General features: G+C 48.2%; 1 protein-coding gene across 1 annotated transcript in view; it reads left to right on the top strand.

Annotated features, from left to right (window-relative positions):
- Nucleotides 1-21172, top strand: part of GRID1 (glutamate ionotropic receptor delta type subunit 1) — a gene marked incomplete at both ends in the record, with an annotated part of 697530 nt that overhangs the window by 103627 nt on the left and 572731 nt on the right. The window contains one exon of the mRNA XM_080926245.1: nucleotides 19921-20205. Within this exon, the coding sequence (XP_080782371.1) occupies nucleotides 19921-20205 (285 nt within the window). The remainder of the gene's footprint in view (nucleotides 1-19920; nucleotides 20206-21172) is intronic.

Genomic DNA, 21172 nt, shown 5'->3' with positions numbered 1-21172 from the left:
AAGGTCAACTGCACAGAGATCTTGTGATGGAAGATGTATGGACAGTGAAGAAGTACGTAGCTTACCTTGGAGCCACAGCCCAGCTGGGTCTTGTGGATCAGAAGAGAATTCACAGGTGGGAGTTTGGCTTGGTATGTTTCAGGAAGAAGCCAGCAGTGGTCAGGGCTCAGAGGGAACCCTCAGTGGGAGGGAGCGCTGTAGGACAAGAAGGGGTCAGTAGGGAAAAGGGTTATGAAGATACTGGAGAGTCATGTAACGCTATGCTGGGGTCCGGGAATACTTGAGGGCCTGAAGCAAGGGAGAGATGTAGAAAGATTGCTTTAGTAAGGGATGTGCCAAGGTTGGATTCAGGGAGAACCAAGGAGCAGAAAATTCTGTTTCTGGATTCTCTCTGCTTCACTGTGGCGTCCATAGTTTTTGGTACTGGTGACACGGCTCTGCTAGAGTGCTGTGAGTTGGTACACTTTAATGCTGTGCCTAGGGTCCCCTTCTATCTAAGAGGGACAGCCCTTTGAGTATATATGGAACTGATTCTAGCTGGTCCTACTTTCTAACCCTATGTCGGCACTTCCTCTAGGCCCCTACCTAGTGGGAGCTTTATCCCACTTGTGAGCAGCTGAAGAAAGTATGCCATAGGGATACCACTTCCTTTTAAAAGCTTTTAAATTTAAATTTTAAATTTATGCTCTCTGTACTTAAATTTCAAATGTTATCCCCTTTCCCCCTCCAACCTCCTCCTCCTCTCCTTGCTTCCATGAAGATGCTCCCTCTCCCAATCACCCTCTCCCACCTCAGTGCCTTGGCATTCCCCTACACTGGGAAAACAGAGCCTTGACTAAACCAAAGGCCTCTCCTTCCATTGATGCCAGACAATGCCATCTTCTGCTACATGTGCACCTGGAGCCATGGGTCTCTCCATCTGTGCTCAATGGTTGGTGTTTTAGGGACACCCCTTCTTAAAGTGATTTTATGGGGCTCTACAGATACCACTCAGGTGGTTCCAGCTCCGTGTGTGAATAATGCAGAAAACAAACTACAAGATGAAAGGCTTGCACTCTGTGCCAAGTCTGAGGAATGGCAAGGCTGGGCCTGGCAACTCTGCTGTCATCTCTGACTTTGGGCAGTGCTTCCTCACTGGTGCACAGACTTGTCAAGCTTGAGGGTCGGGCCACCTCTACTGAAGGACTGACTGCCCTGCTTCGTCTGCCGAATCTGTTCCCGAGCTACTGCTGGAATGAGGGTAAGAATGGATAGGCTTTGCTCCTTTCCAGAGAGGTTTAATTGCTGTGAATACCTCCCTTCCTTGGGAAGCACGGAGGGCATGAGGGTGTGCTAGGTACTCCCCCCTCAATAGCGAGTATCAGCTCAGAAAGGAAGCTTTACATAGAAATGAGCCCTGTAAGTGCATATTGGGGAGATGTGGTGTGTTGGGGTTGTGTGTGGTATGCATGAAATATATAGTAGTCAGGGGTGTGTGGGGAAAAAAAGCCAGGAGGCTCCCATGGGGAAAGAGAGGCCTCCTTTCTTGGTGTCTGGATCTAAGGGTATATGGGAATTCCCCTTCCCGTTCATGTTTATAGTCTCCTTGTTCCTCAGGTCTCCCACCTGTGCTCTGCAGGGTCTGCATACAAGTACCAGATATAGTAGACAAATTGCAACTGTAGAAGCCACAATTTCAATAAATGGTGTGGGGAGCAGCTCCCAGCTCTAGGAGGGGTCAGGGCTCAGAACTCTAGCATACTTCACCCTTGTTGGGGGGTAGAACGCTCCACCTCTCTCCCTGCCTCTACCCTCTCCCTCTGTCTGTCTGTCTCTCCTCCTCTTCCTGTTTCATTTCTTCCCCCTCTTTTTCTCTCTCCCTTTCTCAGGCAAACACACACACACACACACACACACACACTGTTTACAGTGTAACTGTGTTATCTTACTGGAGGCATTTCAGCTCTGGGTCATGAGGAATGTTTTGTCAGCAAATACTGAATAACAACTTTCATATAAGAGCCATTTTGGAACTCCATGAAGGTCTGTGACTCTGAGAGGAAGGAAATAGACTTTTAGTGGATCTTTCTGCTTTTCTCCATAACTCAGGTGCCTCAGCCTTCCTGGTTCCCATTTAGGGTAGGGAGCCTAGACCAGCACCTCATGTGTCCCGGACCCTGTACCTCCAGGCAGCTTTTAACTAGCCTTCCGTGCAGAAATCTGTGCTCCCAGGAGAGTGAAAATTGCAGGGTGTGATATGGAGTCCTCACTGAATACAATTATGCTTAAACACTATAAATATTCATAATTCTCAGCCGTGAGTACTGCCTTCCTGAGCATTTTTAAAACCACTCAAGAAGTCAACCATTTAAGGCAAAAGAAAGTGCTCATGGTCTGGGTGTCCCCACTGGAGAAATGCAGTCAGGGATGGAGATCCTTGGATCCCACTTGATTCAGCCAACTGTAAGTCACCCAGCCATCTTGTTCCTGTCAAGTAGACCATTGGAACGGACTTTTATTTTCCTCCAGTTCCTCCTCTGTCTTCACACTGGATTCTCTAGCTGGACTGTCCCTGCCCACCTGGGCTGGATGTGAAGCATCCATTTAATTACTTCCTTCTGTAAACATTCCCTGGATACCTACACTCTGGGAACCTTGAAGTGACTTCAATGCTGTCCTGTGACTTCCAGTTGTTCATAGAGGTAGACAGTGTGAACAACTACAGTGAAGGGTACAGGTAAAGTTGTGTGTGTGTGTGTGTGTGTGTGTGTGTGTGTGTGTGTGTGTATGTGTGTGTATGTTGGGGTAGGAAAGTTCCAGGAACCTCTCTGGAGGAGAGGACACTTGAACGGAGTTTAGGAGGAAGCAGGAGGCCATGGCTTGGGTGTTGTCATGGCAATGGTCAATCTCATTGTGATGGTTTGCTATCTAGATGGCTGGATGGAAGGAGTTGTACACTAGGGAACTGTTGTCTCCTTAAGTAGGGGTGAGAGTTCTGGGAATGAATGGGGATGCACATATAGAGAATGTATCATCTTTGAGAGCAATGGCCTGGGTCTGCTTTGGGGTTCCAGACTCATCTCTCTTCCCAGTAAGCACATTGGGGTAAGACAACTTTCTAGAAAGGCTTCCGGGGAAGAGGTCAGTAATCTCCTTCTTGATAACATTTTTGCTGGGTAGGTCCTAAAACATCAGCCCATTCTGACATCCATTAGCATCAATGAATGCTGATGCATCATTGATAAATGCAGAATAGACATGATTCTGTGTATGATGGGTGTGTGAGGGTGGGACATGAGAGGGTAGTATTCTGTGAGTCCTAAGGTGACCCGGATGGGGTAAAACTAGAGTCCATTCTGAAGGAGCATGTACCACAGGCAGACTCACCTGGTTTCAGGTGACTTGGAAAATCTGGCTACCATTTGTTGGCTCTTGGTCTTTACTTGATAATTCTTGACCTTCACCGAGCTCCTTCATAGTCATCACCTGCTGGTATGTAGTTCCTATGGTTTCATTTTTACCTATTGGCTGCTGATCTCTTTTTTTCCACCTATGCTCTTGGGAGAGCAGAAAATCAATGGTTTGTGGAGTTGGATTTACTTGAGTTGAACCCAGTTTTCACTGTGTCACTGTGTGACCTTGAACTAGTGACCGTCCTTCACCTAGAGTCTTCATTTGAGCATGGAGCCATGAAGTTATCCTTTTAGAGTAGCCAGGTGGATCAAAGAGGGAATGGTAGGAGGTTGCATGGCACCAGGTGGTTAGATCTAGATAAGTTAGATCCATCTCTCAGCCTGGTTTGCTTACCATATCACTGTGTTCCCACACACATGTCACCCAGTGGAGAACAGTCTCGAGTCTGGCCAAGAATCGTCCACTTGTTTGAAATGTGTGATGGGGTGCACCTGCCTAAGGGGTGAAGCTAAACTGCTTCCCATGGTGTTAGAACTTCTTGTGACCAGGGAGACAGGGCGGAGGTAGGCTAGAGTTCTATAATTCCCTGCATCCCAACAAGTTCTGCTGGCTGGGGTGACTAGTGTAGCTTCTGTACCCCATGGGACCTCTTCCATGCAAAGTAGCAGTGTGTGCATTTGCAGAACATGTTTGTGTAAGTGGTGTACACTTGGAGAGACGTTGGAGGGCTGCATCAGCCCTGCATTTTCCCCTTTTCCTTGTGTTATGGGCCCCTGGCAGCTGCTTTTCTACTGTTGTCCATTTGCCTCCATCCAGGGAAAGTGCTGGTATCGAGAAGAGGCTGGTGCACTTCCACAGCCACGCTGAAGGTATGGCATAGCTGGGTGCTGATCCTGCCTACTGTACACTCCAGTCCTAGCCATTTTGTGTGGGGTATCTTTATCAGGAGGAAAATATCTCTCAATGAGCAACGTGTAGTGGGGTCTGGTGTCTCAGTTCCTTCCCTCCCTAATTTGGCATATACCCTGCCTTCTAGAAGCAGCTGCTGTATGGCATGTGTATCCTGGGCCTGGTTCTGAGAAGGAGCTCCCAGCTCCCATTGATCATCCTCTGCTGTGCTTGTCCCAGAGGATGAGAGCGTCCTGTTCTGTCTCACCAGGTGATGATGCTATTTTGACTGTGCACCAGGCATTCCTCTATGCTGTAGACCTGATGCTTTGATAATGACAAAATGGTTGTCACTACCATTGTCTAGCTGAGCTTCAGTGAAGGGACCAGGCTGTCACTTGTGTCCACTCTCTGGAGAGTTGGGTGACAAAGCTCTGCCTCTGCTAATATACACTCCATTCTTTTCGGAGGTCTTGGATATGACCAATCGTAGTGATAGGCCCCTGAAGTCAGTCTCTTAGAAATCTGCAGGACCATCATCTCTCCTACAGTTCAGTGTCTTTCAAAGTCCTTATTCTTTCACTAGCTGTCAGGTATGCTGGCATGTCTGACCCCTAGGTTCAGCTTGGCCTAGGGTGCAGGGGCTCTGTAGGACTTCTGTGGGAGCGGAGAAGGATGCTCTACTTATTTTTTTGCACCCTGACTCGATTCCCCACCGTTGTCTGATATGTGGGCACTCAGATATCCCTTTCTCTGAAGCCTCTGTACACAGTTCAGATGCTGACTGCAGACTGGAGAGCTGGTTTGCTCCTTTCTGGGTTGGGCTGCCCTCCCTGAATCCTGTCTAGTCTTGTTCTCTGGGTCCACTGCTTGGCACATGGCAGAAATTCTGAGCTTGGGGACTAGCATGACCCTGAGTTCCTGCCCTGTTTGCTTCCATTAGCCACAAGGAGGTTCATATGTGGCAAGAGAACTCAAATTCCTAAGTCTTAACTGCCCTCTCTACCAATGGAGGGGCTTTGGATGATGCCAGAAATCAATTGTAAGCTGAACAGGTGCTTCTAACCCAGTCCTGTTGGGTTCATGGTGATGCCTAGATCTTTGGACCTGGATCCTAGGCATTCACTTCCTCTTCTGTCTTTGCTTCTGCCTGGCTCAGACATAGCTGCTGTCTACTCCCTGCACTCTGCCCTCCTTCTTGTTAGGGGAGGAGGCAGGACGAGTCAGCTTCCCTGTTGCTTCTTCATGGAGCCATATTCCCAAAGAAGACTTTTGCTGAGGAACCCTTTAGCTTTGCTAACGCTCCCTGCAGTTTCTGGGATCAAAAAAAAAAAAAAAAAAAAAAAGAAGGCCTCAGCTAAGCATCCAAACCATCTCCCGTGGAGCCGATCTATCCTTCATCAAAACAGCATGGGCTCAGCGTTCTCCTATATGTGAGTGTCTCCTTGCAGATCTGCAGAGACCTCTGTGTCTTGCCTCTCTCTGCTCATACCAGTCGCTTGCCTGGCTTGTCCTCTTTCTGCTTCAGTCTCAACTGCTGTCCTCTAAGAGCCCCATGCCATCTTCCAGCTGTGTGACGTTCACCCCCTTCCACTGCTGAGTCTGGGCCTAGGTTCTCTCTAGTGTCTTTTAGACAGTTTGTGGGGGTGTGGGCTGGAATCTGTATCTGTTGTGATTTCCAGCATGAGCCCTAGACTGGGAACACAGGAAGTGACTGGAGAGATTCCCGATGGGCTCCAGGGGGCAGTTTGATCACTTGCTGAGAAAGAAATGGTTCCCAGTCTGTCTTCTTAGAGCAAGGGAGGTGTTGATAGGAAAATCAAGCTTCACTGGTGGCCAGGTTTCTCTTAAGTCCCTCTCCCGAGCTTATGAATTTCGTTGTATTGTTTTTCAATTTTCCCTGAGCATCTGCTACTGTGAAAATTTTCATTATCACTGGCAAAGATCCCCTCTCATCCCTGCTGGCTGGAGGAGAATTCTGAGTTCTCTCCCCATCTGCTCCAAGGCACCTGGAGCCTGAGATTGGTAATGTCCGCGGCCAGCTGGGCACGTTCTCAGAAGATCTAAGAGCTGGGGCTCAGCGGGCACCATGCCTGGTCAGAGATGCTTTGGCTGTGCCCAAGTCACAAAGGCTTTCCCTGCCTGCTGCTTCCCTGAGGGCCAGGGAGGCTGCCTGTGGGATGTGGCCAGCATCTCATCACCTGTTTTCCAGCATAAGAGAGACCCTTGTGTTTAAGTTCTTCTTCTCAGGCAGTCATGTTGACGTTGTAACAAGTGTAGCCCGTCTCTAACAGAGGACTAGCTCTATGTTTTCTGAGACCGTGTTGCCATGAAGGCAAGGAGGCAAGACTGGAACTGTAGGTCAGGTGTTAGCCGCTCACCCTTCCCCTTCAATGAGGTACCTGGGTACCCCTCTTAGAAGCAGCCATGATGAGCATAGGAAGACTGTGGCCATGCTGTCATGCTGACCACTGGTCCAGGCCTGGCCCTGGCTGCTTTTGTTCTTTCTCCCTTGCTTTCTAATATGCTTGGGGTACTTTCCCTGGCGACTATGGCTCACACTCTGCACTTTGGGTACGGTGGTTGCATGAACACTGCTGAGACATTTCCAGGATTAACTCATATGCTTCTCTACCCTAATGTAGCCCATGCTGAGGTCAGGCATAGAGAGGTGGCTCAGCCAGAGCCATCTGCAGCATGAGACGAAAACCCTGAGCCCAGGTAGGGTGACAGCAGGACTGGCGCTTGCTACCAGGCTGCCCTAGCTGTTTACGAGGGGGAGGGACATGTCATTCTTTATGTTTCAGCCTTCAGAGGTTGTGCAGCAGACTGCCACCTCCCTGTTTGTGTTCCTGGATGCCCTTTGCATCAGTGCTTGACAATGGAAAGACCAAATGAATAATGGACATTTCCCCAAGGGGGGCATGTTTTAGAATTTACACAAGACATATTTTGTGCCCTAGACTGTTATCTCAGGACTGCTGAATGGTGCCTGTGTTAGATGACCATCCTCCATTCCTTTTTACAACACAGGACTTTAAGCTTAAGGTTCAGACTAGTGGAGGGACCAACCTGGGCCAAGGGCTACTTAGTGCAGAGCTGGGTTCGCAAGATTTCTATTGTCCTGCCAAACCGTCCCCGACTGGTGGATGGAGCTAGTGTGTAAAAGACACCTCAGAAACCCATCTACCATTTGTTCCCAGGCCTTAGAGTCAGGGCTTTGGCCAGCAGATGCAAACAGCTTCCTTGGACCTGTCTAGGTAAGATGACTCAGAGCGGTGGACACAGCATTCCTGCTTCATTCTCAGCTCCCTTCCCTCCTGTTTTCACTCTCCTAAGAGATGTGGAAAGGGGAGTACCACTGAGAAGGGTGAAGGCAGTATGGGGTTCTCTTTGATAGTCATATCCCTAGCCTTGGCTGCAAGATACATGGGATGTGGGGACTTGATGGCATCCAAGGGGAAGGGGCTAGGCCTTAATGGTCTCCGAAGAGGGAACTACTGCTCCCATTATTTACTAAGAACCATGTAGTTGGCGGCATTGGGCTTTAGGCTCACATTTAGGGGCCTGATCACAGTTCCCACAGAAAGGGGGAGGGTGAGCAGGGGCCACCTTAGTTGTGTAGAGCCGAGTACTGGGAATGTAGACACAACAGCACTTGTTTGAGAAGAACATACTATCTTTCTGTCCACTGGGATGGCGTCTAGTGAGTGTTCCAGTCATGGCCCTATCAGGTGATAGGCCAGGGACTAGAGGATGCAGCCACTCAGTCAGCACGATTAGGAGGAAGCAAGGCATACTTCTGGATGCTTGTCCTGGAGACAGGTCTACAGGGTGGTGACCTCTATCACCCAAGGTTTACTTGCTAAGTGTAGTCATCTTTGATTATTCTCATGATGGCCTATATACCAGGGCCTAGCATCACCCGCTGTACAAAGTGCTATAGAGATGTCCTTAGGTAGCTGAGCCTAGGGAGTGACACAAATCCATGAGCAAATAGGGGCTCTGACTGTATTATTTATAAAGCAGGGAGTAGAGGATGGTTGGAGACTTTGAGAAGTAGGAGATACTTCACAGAATCTTGTGTGTGTATGGGGGGGTGGATAACAGGGCTAAGTACTAGGATGAAACTTAGAAGGGCACACTGATGTAAATTTCTGGTCACAGAATGGCAGGCACAAGAAGCTACAGGGAGCTGCCACAAGCAGAACCTCAAGCTTCCCACATGGTACCTGGGAATAAGGAAATTGCTCTTAGAAATCTGATGGCCAAGAGAAGAAATCAGTATTAAGTTTTAGAGTTGCAGTTGGGGCCAGGAAAGCTGGCAGGATTGGAACTACCCAGCCTTTCTTAGAAGAGCTCAGTGGGCCGAGTGGGAAGGTATCTTAGGTCAGCACAAGGATGTAGGCAGGGCAAACACTGGATCTGGGGCTCTCTGTAGCAGTTGGCTTGACATGGGAGAGAGTCAGTGAGAACCAGTGGTAAAGTAATAACATTCTAAGGTTTCTACCACCCATGTGTTGTACACAGGGAGATGAAGCAGAAGATCACGAGGAATAGGGGATAGCTATAGAGATCCATACATCAAACACAGGCTGAGGTGGGAGAGGATAGTAGCAACGTCAGTAAGTATCAGTTTCACATCTGGAAGAGCCTCTGGGGTCTAAAAAGAAATGCTTGGACCAGGACTGAGGCCACATGTCTGGGTGGTCTTGCCTTTCATGTGTTCACAGAGGACAGGTGGTCACTGGAAGTGGTCTTGGAGACTAAGAGGAAGGGAGCAGGCTGAAGACAGATCCTGTTATCTGGCTGGCCATGGATGTTTAAGCTTGCCTCTGGTTTCTCAGGCCAACCTTCCAGGGACCTCTGAATAGTCTGTTGCTAGGCGACCAGGCTGTTGCCAGTGTTGCCAGGAGAAGAGCTTGTAGAGCAGGTCTTCCATGAGCTAGCCAAGGAGTGGTGGGCAATAACTGTAGGAGAGGTGTGGCTTCTGAGAACTCCATATCCACAGACACAGAGATACTGCTCTTCATTTGAGTAGAGCTAGGTTGTGAGTGTCTGTCTGGTCAAGAGGGACTTGAGTTTTTTTTAATGAGGCGAGGTGTTTGTAGCGTCACTCACCTCTTCCCCAACAGAGTGTTGAATGTGGATAGTTCCCCTAAGACCTCTGTGCAAGTGCTTAGACCTCAGGGTGGTACTATTGTGAGGGCCTAGGAACCTAGAAAACATGGGGCCTATGGGTGTCTTAGGTCTATGGAAACATATTTTCAGAATGTGAGGATGCCAGTCCTTCTGGTCTCCTCTGCTCCCCAATTTCTGCTTGGCAATCTGGCCCTTACCAGCGGCCCAAAGCATCAGATAGCCAAGTAATCCTCTAGAATCTGCAGAATGGGGAGCTAAATGAAACCTTTTCTCCCTCTAAAGTTAATTGCTGTGTTAGTTACTTGGCGATATTTTCTGTATCCAAAGGACTTGACAGAACAACGTACGGGAGGGAAGTTATTTTGCTCATAAATTCACAGGATTCATCCATGTGTGCTCGGTCCATGTGCTTGAGTAGAAGATCATGGTGGTTGGGGCATGTGGCTGGGGAAATTCTTCACTCCATAGTTGTCAGGAAACAGAGTGAGATAAGACCCCACTTCTAGCAACCTTCATGAGAGCCCTTCTCTCAATCTACAGCCTCTGAGCAGAGGACCAAGCATCCGGAGCAGGAGAGCAATCTATAACAACGACCAAGGATTGTCATAGTAGTGATGTGGACTGGTCTCCTATATACACCGAATGAAGTTAGCCCCAAGTCCTCAGCGTCTCTTCCTACTTTGCTGTGATTTTTCTGCCACATTCCTTTCTCTGGTCTACTTTACCTTGAAACCCCGACACATCAAATGATTAGAATGCACACACCTATGCTTCTGCCACATATTCTGCCATTGAGTGTCCCATGAACATTTGCATCAGGCCCTGAGTCTGAAGGCCTAGAAAGCCATTTGCCTCAGTTTCTCTTCTTGGGATCTTACAGACCAGGCACGAGAAGTATCATAACATATGACTCAGTAGCATATGCAAGGACAAAGTATTCTTCAGGCTGTAGGAAAAAGAATGGTTGACTTTACATAGTGGGAGAGATCAGTTTCACTGGGGAAGAGGGATTTGGAAAGGGTTTGAGGGATGTGTGGGGGATTCCAAGGCAGAGGAGAGGAGGAAGGATACTACAGGAAAGGTAACCAGCATGTGCAGACTTTCAGGTTAGTGTAAGCGCTGAGTGCCGCAGGCTGAGAGCACAGGGCATGTGAAGTTTGGAAAACAGACTGATGCCTTCTGCTGTGTGGACTGAGGGTGCTGCTGGATGCTTTGATTCCCAGGCAGTGGGATCACGGCCACTGTTGAGTCCTTAGAATGGGGTGGAGGATGGAGACTGGCAGATGCACCAACATCCTTTATTCACTGGGTTGAGGGAAACAGAAGTTTGGAGCAGGTAGAGGAGGTGCCCTCTCTGGGAGTCTGCAGAGGAGTCCTGAGGGAGCCTTGTTTGGGTGCTAAGAGGCCTTGAGCTTTCGAGGTTCTCCAAAACAGGAATGTGCTGTGCAGGCATGCCAGGGACTCCTCCTGTCCTGATATAACTTCCCCAGAGCAGGCTTCTCTGTGAATCCCGGCTGAGAGCTTGGTGTTCCATTGGCAGAGCAGTAAAAGTCATTAACGAGGAGCTGGAGAGTTATAAATAAGCCAGCACGCTCCCACCCAGCGTTCCCTGCCTTTCCAGCCCGCGGGAGCAGGGAATCGGTTTTGATTCATTAATTGGCAGAGGGATGAGGCTCCAGAGAGTCTGTGGTACTGTCAGCTCTTCCCCACCCTCCTAGTTGGCTACAGGCAGCCCTCTGTGCTTGCTGCTTACCTGCCCTGCTTACAGTCCATCTTCCTGTGGGACCTACCCTGCTCTGGATCCTTTCATCTGGCTTGAGTTTCAGTTTTCAGTCTTTGCTACTGTCCCTTTGGCCCTTTAACCCTCTCACCCCCACCCCACTTGCACAGGGTCTTTAGAAAGGCTCACAGATTGGTGTTAAGAGTTCCCAGTCTCTGCAGGCTGTGCCTTTTCCTTTGACTGCCATAAACATTAGGGGGCTTGGTGAGCTGGAAAGCTCTGGGAAATCTAGCGGCCCCTCCCCCCAGTGCTGCTGCTACTTTAGTGTGGTTTGTATTAAATAGGTTGCTACCTGCTCTGCAGCATGGGCACTGGCCAGGGTTTGACGGGCTGAGCTGACAGGTGCTTCTCTACACAGTCCAGTAACAAGGTCAGGAGATTGGGAACAGTGGTCCCACACTCCACTGTGGTTTGAAGTGAATTACAGTGGAGGAAGATTGGGCGTTGCCAAAAGGTCTCTGGGAAGACCAGTTACCCATGGATTAATGGGAGGGAGGAGGTTGCATTCAATTATGTGGGCAGAAACACTACATATTTCTTGGGAGTATTTAGGGAAATCTAAGAGCTCCAAGAGCTGGATACCCAGGTTTCTTTGCAAGAGCCCTGTCTCCTTGGGTTCATGTAGGGCACCAGGTACAGAGTCGTATACGGCTCTGAACACTGCCATTAGTTTTCATTTTGCTTTGAAGACTTTGGGAAGCTAATATGAGCCAGCACATGATGGCTAATGCTTCATGAAGGCCCAGTTAGTCCCTGTGGTGTGGGAAGGACATATGTCTATTGGGGAGGTTAGATGTGTGCAGGACTGATGGATAGGTGATGGTAGTGTGGGCTGAGGAAATCTAGCAGACTCCAGGTGTATTTGGAAGATTAAGCATGCAGGAGTCGCTGAAGGCTTGGTACAGTGGGATGTGGAAGGTCAAAAACATGTGGCTGAGGATGCCTCTCTTCTGAAAGAGGAAGACCATTCTCATATGTGTGGGAGCTCTGTGGTGTCACGTGTGAGTTGCTGCTGGTTCCAGTCAGGTCAGGACTGGTTTGGAGTTAGAAACTCAGGGGAGGGTTCTGAACCAGAACAATAACTATGAAAGCTTCCACAGGGCTAGATATGATGCTCAGAGGTAAATGTGCAAGGAGACCTAATAATTTCAGAGTCCTTAGACATGGACTCTGAGTGTGGGAGAAGGCAGAGAGGCAGGCATCTGTTGGATGCCTTGGGAGTCCTTCCTCAACTTTTGCTACAAAGGCTGGTGGGTGTGAAAACCCAAAGGCAGGGGGTTGATTGCCCTGTGATGATCCCTCTAGCTTATCTCCGAAGAGTGAAACAGGGTCATTAGTTGGAGCTTGGGAGGTCCCAGGAGAACAGGGAGATGGGGGGGGGGCTTCTAGTCCTTCTGGGAGAACTGGGGAAGGGCCCCTGTGCTCCAGGGCCACAGATCCAGTGCAAGCCGTCTGCAGCCCTGCCTCCAAAGTCTTCTCAGCCTGTGGTTTTGTTTACCCTTTTACATGTCTTAATAAAAGATGAAAAATATTTATTCTCCATAGATCAATAATTTACCACAAGTTATGACAATACTAAATTTGGTCAATTATTCATGGGCTATCAAGTATTTATAAATGCTACCTTAATTTAAAGCATTAGCCATTAGAATTCAAATATTCATAAAGCTGGTGGCAGCTGAAAGGAGAAAGGGCAGGGTTCAGGTGGCAGAGGTGGCTGGGCAGAGAGGGCATGAGCTGCCTTAAGAGCCTGGCCACTGCTTGTGGGAATGATGGGGGAAGCAGAGGTGCTGGACTCCCTGTGGTTACCATTCCTGCTAGGTGGGCAGGACTGACCTGGGTCTGGTCCCTGCCTGCCTCTTGCTTCTGCCACCTGCAGAGACCAGCAGAGCATAGGAAAGCAGGGATGAACTGAAGAACCCCTGTGAGGCTCTCCCTGCGCCAGGTGGAGGCCCTTTCTTGCCTGGTTCTTCTGGAGACATTCAGCTGCTCCTTAGCATGGAATCCAGAGGTTCCCTGTTCAGAGATCAGGTCTGGTTTACCAGGGGGAGCATGAGTGGCTGGCTGGTTGTGCCTAGCCTTGAGACATTCAGAGTACCTGGAAGAGCACCGCGAAAGGATGCTAATGGCCAGCATCACTATTGGGTGAAACACACCAGACTGATCAGTTTCCTCCAGCAGAAGCCCCTGGAGCATTGATTCGCCCACCTGTAGCCCTGGAGTTTCCCCAAATGGTTGCATATAAGAATGTTCTTGCCCAGAATGGCCTCCATACCTGAAAGGCAGCTCTCTTTTAGCACTCACCCGAAGGCAGGTACCCAGTGCTCACTGAGCTGTGGAATTCTCAGTGGGAACAGAACTCATTCCTGCTTACCTGCTCCTCTCCAGGGAGTGTGCCAAGCTCGCTGCTACAGACATTTCTATTAATGTAAGGTTGGGTAGAGTCAGCGGAGAATCATGGACCTTGTTTCTTTGCATCTTCCCCTTGCTGACTATGGAAAGATCTGGAGGCTGGGTTCTAATTTCTCCAGTTTTATGGCCACAGGATGTAGGGTAAAGACTGAACATTACTGGAAGTCTTTTCTGTGAAGTAGCCTGTATCACACCTATTGTGTCCTATCCAGATATCCAGCTGTAGAGTGTAATTGTGGATCAAGGGCTAATTGTATTAACGTTTAACTCTGAGCTCCAAGCAGCCTGTCCCATTTTCTGGGAATCTAGAGCTACCCACCGGCTTAGAGACCTCTGTGGAGACCCTGTGCCTTCCCAGGCAGGGAACTGGAACTACTGCTCATTATAGTCTCTCTACTTCTTTCTTCCCCTGCCGATGAGTTGTGCTCAGGGAGCACTTATCAATCTATCAGACTGGCATGATGATCGAGAGAGAAATCAGCTTTATGGCCAGATGATATTGGAGGAAAAGAGTGGTATCAAGAGCAGTTAGCCTCCGGAGAGCTGTGGAAGCACTGCTGAACTCCAAGCGGAAAAATCCGCTCTGTGGAGTTTCTCCTCCATGCTAGGCAGTATGTGAGACTCTACTCATAAAGACAGAAAAGCAGTGAAATCCCTGGGCTCACAGAGTCCTTGCAGTAGACCTTCTTGGGGGGGGGGGGCAGTGAGTTCCTGCTCATTGCATATGCAGGGTGGGGTGGGGTGAGAGGGGTGACTGGAAGACAGCACAGTAGGGGCCAGTCTTGCCTTCCTGGGGCTTAAGCTCTGTGACATAGGTGCTGTCATCTGTAATTGATTTGGGGTGGGGGTTGAGGGAGAGCTTTCGCAGAGAGGGCCAGCTTTTCCCACAGGCCCCACAGTGGGTCTCTGCACAGCAGATCCAGGCTCAGACCCTGCTCAGCATCTCAGCATAAGCACTGTATGAATTGTGTAACATCCCGTCTCATACAACCTTGATTAAGCTAATAGCTGATTTGGCTTTGATCTGATGTATTTTGATCTTATTATTTTTATGTTAGAAGCCTCCAAATAATCATCATTTCAACAGTGCCCCAATTAGCAGACCATTCACAGTGGATTGAAAATTGACTCACATTGGGCCTCTCCATTAGCGCCTGGGAGAGACTTCCAGCCTTAATAATCTTTCCTGCACCAGAGGCTTGGTGCTTGTGGTACTGCAGGTGGTCATCTGAGGGGCCACTGTGCCCCTTGTAGGAGGAGGCTATCAGCACAGGTAGGGGGTGGCAGGATGCTTCTTAAATCTGCTACTACCTTTTTTTTTTAATTAAAAAGAAAAGCTTTTGAAATTAGCTTATATTTCATCATGGCTTAGTTTTGGTTCTCCCGCCTCTCTTCTCCCATCTCCTGCTTCCTTCTGCAAGGTCTCCTTCCCCTTCTTCAAAAACTTTCCTGATGTTTTGCCCTCAAAGCAGAGGTGACTTTTATAAAGGGGGTTCTGAGATAGCGTTGGCTGGTTTAGAACTCACTCTGTAGCCTACACTGACCTTGAACTTGTGACATTTCTCTTCCTTAGCCTCCAAAGTGATGGGACTGCCCGTATGTGCCTCCATGCCCATTGGTAACTTCTTAAGGTTCTGGGCAGGACTTGGGTGCAGGTGTTGATGGGGGATGATAAGGATGGTCCTTAGGAAGGGGAAGAAAACTGACATGGGCTGGCACCTTTCTGTGTGCAGGGTGGAGATGAAGCATTCACCTTCTGAGTAAGTAGAGACTTTCATCTCCGATGACTTGAACAGCAAGGCTCAGAAAGGGCACACACCCATGGCCACATGGCTGCTGACGGCATGGTTGAAATGGGACTTGCGCTTATGAGATTCCTATGTTCTTTCAAGCTCTGGTAAGGTAGCTGCTGGTGAGCAATTTCCCCTGGATTCTGTCTTAATCATGCTCTACCCTATCATGTAGGTCTCCCATTTCTATTGGGTTAAATCCAGTATTTGAGATTCTGATGTCAAACCTATAAGTAACTACATCTCCTGCATCCCATCCTGGAATGCCTCCTTTCTCTTTCCTCTTGACAAACTATAGAATATGTATTTTGAGAGGATCCAATGTACACAGGAAGAAGTTTATATGTTCTTGGTGTGTTAGAACATATACATGAAATGTACAGGAGGGCAGGAAGCAAACCTTAGTGTTATGTGATGTGACATGCCTGTGTAGATAGGGAAACTGAGGCTCAAAGTTCTGTGACTTCAGAGCTTGGTGTGTATAAACTAGGAAGCTGGTTTACCATAGAAGTCAGGTGGTGACTTAAGAGGAGCCAGGCAGGTGGGAAATGAGCCAGGAGTGACCGGTGACTTGTAGGAAGGGTGCAGGAGATGGAGTTCCTGGACCATTAGGTCCAACACCATTCAGTTTATTTGAAAACGTTGTTTAAAATTCCAATGCAGGGCTGGAGAGATGGCTTAGCAGTTAGGAGCACTGGCTGTTCTTCCAAAGGTTCAATTCCCAGCACCTACATGGTGACTCACAACCATCTCTATATGGGATTGATGCCCTCTTCTGTGTTGCAGGCATACATGTAGGTAGAATATAAATAAATAAGTAAATAAATAAGTAAACAAACAAACAAATAAATAAATAAATAAATACTTTAAAAGATTGTAATGCAATGTCTCAGTATCGAAGACACGAGGAACAACCCATTTACTGTCACGGCACCTCAGCTGTTTGCGTTTCCTGCATTGTTTGAAGGCACATTTCTATCACCCTGTAATCAGCATAGTTTCTGAGGCTTTGTTTGTTTGTTTGTTTTTGTTAGCACTTGACCATGTCTCAGAAGCATTGTCACCATGTCTGTGGCAATATAGGGATGAACTGGTAGCTCACTTTAGTCTAGCCCCGTCATTTGTTGCTCGTGTGGCCTCACATCTTATTATCTGGGAAGCAAAAGCAAACCTTTGTTTTCTCCGTGGATATAATGAGAGCAGCATGAATTCATAAATATCACATACTCGACAGAGCCTGGCTCAGAGAACATTCTCACACAGCAGTCCCTCTTCCTCCACGCCTCCCCGCTTATCCATTATTGGAGGATTCTTTTTACTTTCTAAAGCAATTACCTATTCATGTCATGAAAATTTGGCAAAATATAGGAAAATAAAAAAAGAAAAGCACTTACAAATTGCTTTCCCTTCAAACATTTTGCATTTTTTCCTTCTGGTCTTTCTTTCATGCACATTGAGTTTTATTTAATTGATATTGTGAAATACATAGATTTTTTGCATGATTTTTATGTACTTTCTATGACAAGTACTTTCTTATCTTTTTGTGGTGTTTGGTGCACTGCTGTAGAGGTTGTGCATGCTTTCAGTGTGTAGTGCTTTCATAACCACACATACTTGCATTTTTCAGATACTTTGCAGTGTTCTCTGGGTACCACTGAGTGTCCTCTTATGCTTTTGGATCTAGCTCTGTTCACATGGTCTGGATAGTTGCCCAGAGAGCAATGTGGAACACAGAGCAAGAAAATGTCAGGATCCACAGTATCCTAGCACAAAACTTTAGGAGCTGCCATGCTTTGTCCGTTGTACATGTCTGTGTGTGTGTGTGTGTGTGCAAGCGTGTGTGTATGTGTGCGTGTATGTGTGTGTTGAGCATGACAGAGACCACTGTTGTATTCCTTGAGCTTGAGGGACATTAGAAGGGCCAGGTAGTTAAAGAGGTAGTGCACAGTGCCTTGGCAGAGAAGTGTGGGCCTCTTGAATGAAGGCTGTGGCCAGCCTGGGGAGGTGGAACCAGTCCTGAAGCAAGAATGATTGAGTTGATTGGGTTCAGGAGACGAGGGGTACGAGTACGTATTTACATGAAGAGCATGAGGGGCAGGCATGGTGTGCCTTTAAGACCTGGCCCAGGTAGCCACGTATGTGTGTGTAACTTACACACGTTTCAGTGCATGTAGAAGCAGAGAGGTCCATGTCTTATGTTGGTGTTTATCACTGAGCCTGGGGTTCCCTGATTTATCTAGTGTAGCTGGCCAGGAAGTCACAGGGCTCCTCATCTCTGCCTGCCTAGTGCTAGGATGATGAGTATGAACCATGTGTCAGCGCTTAGAAAATTAGTTTCCTTTTGAGATTATAACATAATTACATCATCGCTCCTGTCCCATTTCTCCTTCAAACACCTCTCATATAGTCCTCTGTGCTCTATTTCAAACGCACGGCTTCCCCTTTTCATTGCTTGTTGTTACATATGTGTGTTTCCAAATACACAAATACAACCCGCTCAGTCTATATAATGCCACTTGTCTATGTATATATATATGATTTCAGGGCTGAAATTGGCATTGAATTACCAATTGGTGTGCTCTTCCCTGGGGCAAGACTTTCTTGGCATTTCTTAGTTGCCTGCAAGTTTTTTTTTTTTTTTGTTTCTGTTTTTTGTTATTGTTGTTGTTGCAAAAGATGGAGACCATTACAGAAAACCACAAACTAAGCAAAATACAGAGTTGTGGGACCCAGTTCCAACTGATGGGTCTTCAACACAAGCTCTGCACTTTGGGCTCAAGAATCATTATGGAAGAGGGATGAAATGACTGTAAGAGCCCGAGGGACAGGGAGTTTGCGTTGAGACTGTGTATAGAAGCTATACTCGTGAAATCTCACCAACACGAGTGCCTATACATGAGCAGAACACAGACCGTATTGATCTATATCAATAGATATGTGAACGTGGATGGGGCAGGAAGCTCAAAGAACTGCAGGCAACTAAAGAATGGTTTTTCTTTCTTTTTTTGTTATTGTTAACATGGGTGCTGGGTATCAGAAGTGAGGTCCTCATGACTATATAGCAAGGATTTTACACACCGAGCTATCTCCCCAGTTCTCACTGGGTATCTATAAACGATGTTTAAATGATTGGATTTCTCTGAGGTCAGGATGGAGGGGCAGAGCATTTGGGTGGTTATGATTCTGGAAAGAGACCTCATGTCCATTGTTTACCCAACTTCAGGCCCTGGCACGGGAAATGGAGGAATCATTGGGAACTGGGACCTGAGTTGTCATCTACAGCATTCCCCAGTGTTTATGGCGAAGCTCTTGTATGGGAGCAGCTGTCATTTGTGCCAGCCAGTGTAGGGGACATCCCCCCACCTTTTCTACTCTCTCTCTTCTTTGCTTTGGGGTGGCCACTCTTGTTTTCCACCTCCTTCTCAGCCCTGTGTGAATCATTACATGGACTCTAGGGCCCCCACATAGGAACTGCATTTTCAAAGTTGTTCAGAGTCTGCAGCAGATGGCTCACTGCCATCCACAGACTGTGTTGTGAGACTGCATCTGCTTTCCCACATCCCCCCATCACACAAAGCATTCATGGGACATGCTTGCTTCAAAACTGGTGTATAGAGTTGGGATGTGGGGAGCAGGACCTTTCTATCTGCTCTGATAGCCCTAAATGCCCCATGAGCTTGTGGCCAACAGTGGCACGCGGCCTTGTGGTTACTAGGTGACTTCTAAAGTCCAGGCTCTCGAGTGTGTCAGTCTCAGAAAGGGCTGTTGTCATCTCGGTCTCCTTTCTCCTCTGTGCCCTTGGTAACCGCCTGATCGACGGGTGCATCTTCCTTTGTGATTGTCAAGTGGCTTTTGAACAGTCCTGGGCTTCTGGAGCCAACCACTTCATCTGGGCTTTGACCCAGTATTCTCATGGTGGAACTCAAGTGGACTTGGCCATGAGACTGAGACTCCTGCTCACCGCCTTTCCTTATTCCAGGTCCTCTGGGGTAAGTATATGTCTTCCTGACACCATGATGTCATCCAGAGCTTACAGACACGAGCAATCCAGTTCAGATAACAATGGCAGAGCATACATTGTATTCTCTGCCCATGTAAAGAGATACACTAATTCCCCAGCATGAGTTTTAGGTTCCTCCCCAGCATTTTGGCTGCCGGCCCAAGGTGGGAGAACCATCACCTAATTCAGAGTTTTGTTCTGCGAATCTGGAGATTTGGGGTTAACCCCTTCTATACCACTCTTCTTTGGTTAGCTTGGGGCAAATGATCTGGCCCCTTCTGACCTTTCTTTCCTCATGTGTTAAATGACCCTGAGACGCGTAGCTTAATGTTTCACCCACCAGGGATCATGAGCTGCTGGCCTGACTGGAACTGGCTCTTGGTCTGTGTGGGGAGGCATCTCAGGGCCACAGGCACGAGCTGCCGGGTGGAACTGTGTGTGTGTGTGTGGGGGGGTAAAGCCTGTACAGCAGTGCCCTGTGCTGATCTCTTCCTGTCTTTTTCCTTTCTTTCTAGCCTGTGACCTCATGACTCAGGGAATTTTGGCCTTGGTCACATCCACGGGCTGTGCATCTGCCAATGCCCTGCAGTCCCTCACAGACGCTATGCATATTCCACACCTCTTTGTCCAGCGCAACCCCGGGGGTTCGCCACGTACTGCCTGCCAACTGAACCCCAGCCCCGATGGAGAGGCCTACACACTGGCTTCCAGACCACCTGTCCGTCTCAATGATGTCATGCTCAGGCTGGTGACAGAACTGCGCTGGCAGAAGTTCGTCATGTTCTATGACAGCGAGTATGGTGAGTCTGGGGAGGCGGGGCTGAGGCTTGGGTCTAGGGACGGCTGGGTGCTGGGAGCCTAATGCCAGAAGCTTCAACCATGGGACCCAGTACTGGTGTACTAGATCCACGCTGGTGGTCTGGGCTGAGTTTTCCTCAGGGTGGTAGGGCTCAACCTTGAGCTTCGTGAATCGGGAAAGAGCTGCAAAAACAGATCTTCAGATAGGCACTAAAGTTGCCTAGCAACATCACCTTATCATGACAGCTGAAGTTTGAATCATCTTAGAATTTTCAATAAAATATTAATAAACTGTTGGCAGGGATCTGAAGAGCTGCGTACAGGCAGAAGCGGAGGCTGCCCGCCTGGGTCTTCTTGGCATCTTCCTCTCTGAAGGTTACTTCTTATGCTGGATGGTGGTCCAGCCTTGGGTCTTTGTTTACATTCTCTGTGATCTGCCCTGTTTCAGGGTCTTAGGCTGGGGCAGAGATCAGAAGGAGGGGTCCATTAGCCAGTGGGACCTAAGGGTATGTATGTCTGTGCTTGGCTTCTTTGAAGACCTGTCTGTGGAAGTAAGCATAATTTATTTGTTAGGAAGCCACAAAAGCCAGCTTTGGAGAAACAGTTTCTTCATGTTTTCTTAAGCGTCTCTGGGAGTAAACCAGTTCAAGTCCTGATATAAAATGGCTTCCACGATTTGTGTTTCAGAAAGGTTTTATTTGGAGACCACTGATAATCACATATCATTATGAGAAATAATGTAGAGGGATATCCTGTGCCCTCCACCCTTGTTCCCTAAAGATAGCACTTCGATTAGCTGTATCACAGTGTCACAGCCAGGACATGACCCTAGTGCAGCTGGCAGGCCCTTCATAGTTTCTGTGTCTGTGACAGTTCCAGTTGGCTGTGGGTGTTGGGCCCTTTGTGGTTTGCTAGTTTCCATGTATGTGTCTGGTCCAGTCTGCTGTGGGTGTGGATTCATTCTGCAGC

Source organism: Micromys minutus (assembly GCF_963924665.1).
Source record: "Micromys minutus genome assembly, chromosome: 12".
NCBI lineage: Eukaryota > Metazoa > Chordata > Mammalia > Rodentia > Muridae > Micromys > Micromys minutus.
Note: the sequence above shows the minus strand (reverse complement) of the source record. Positions and strands in the feature narration are given on the sequence as shown.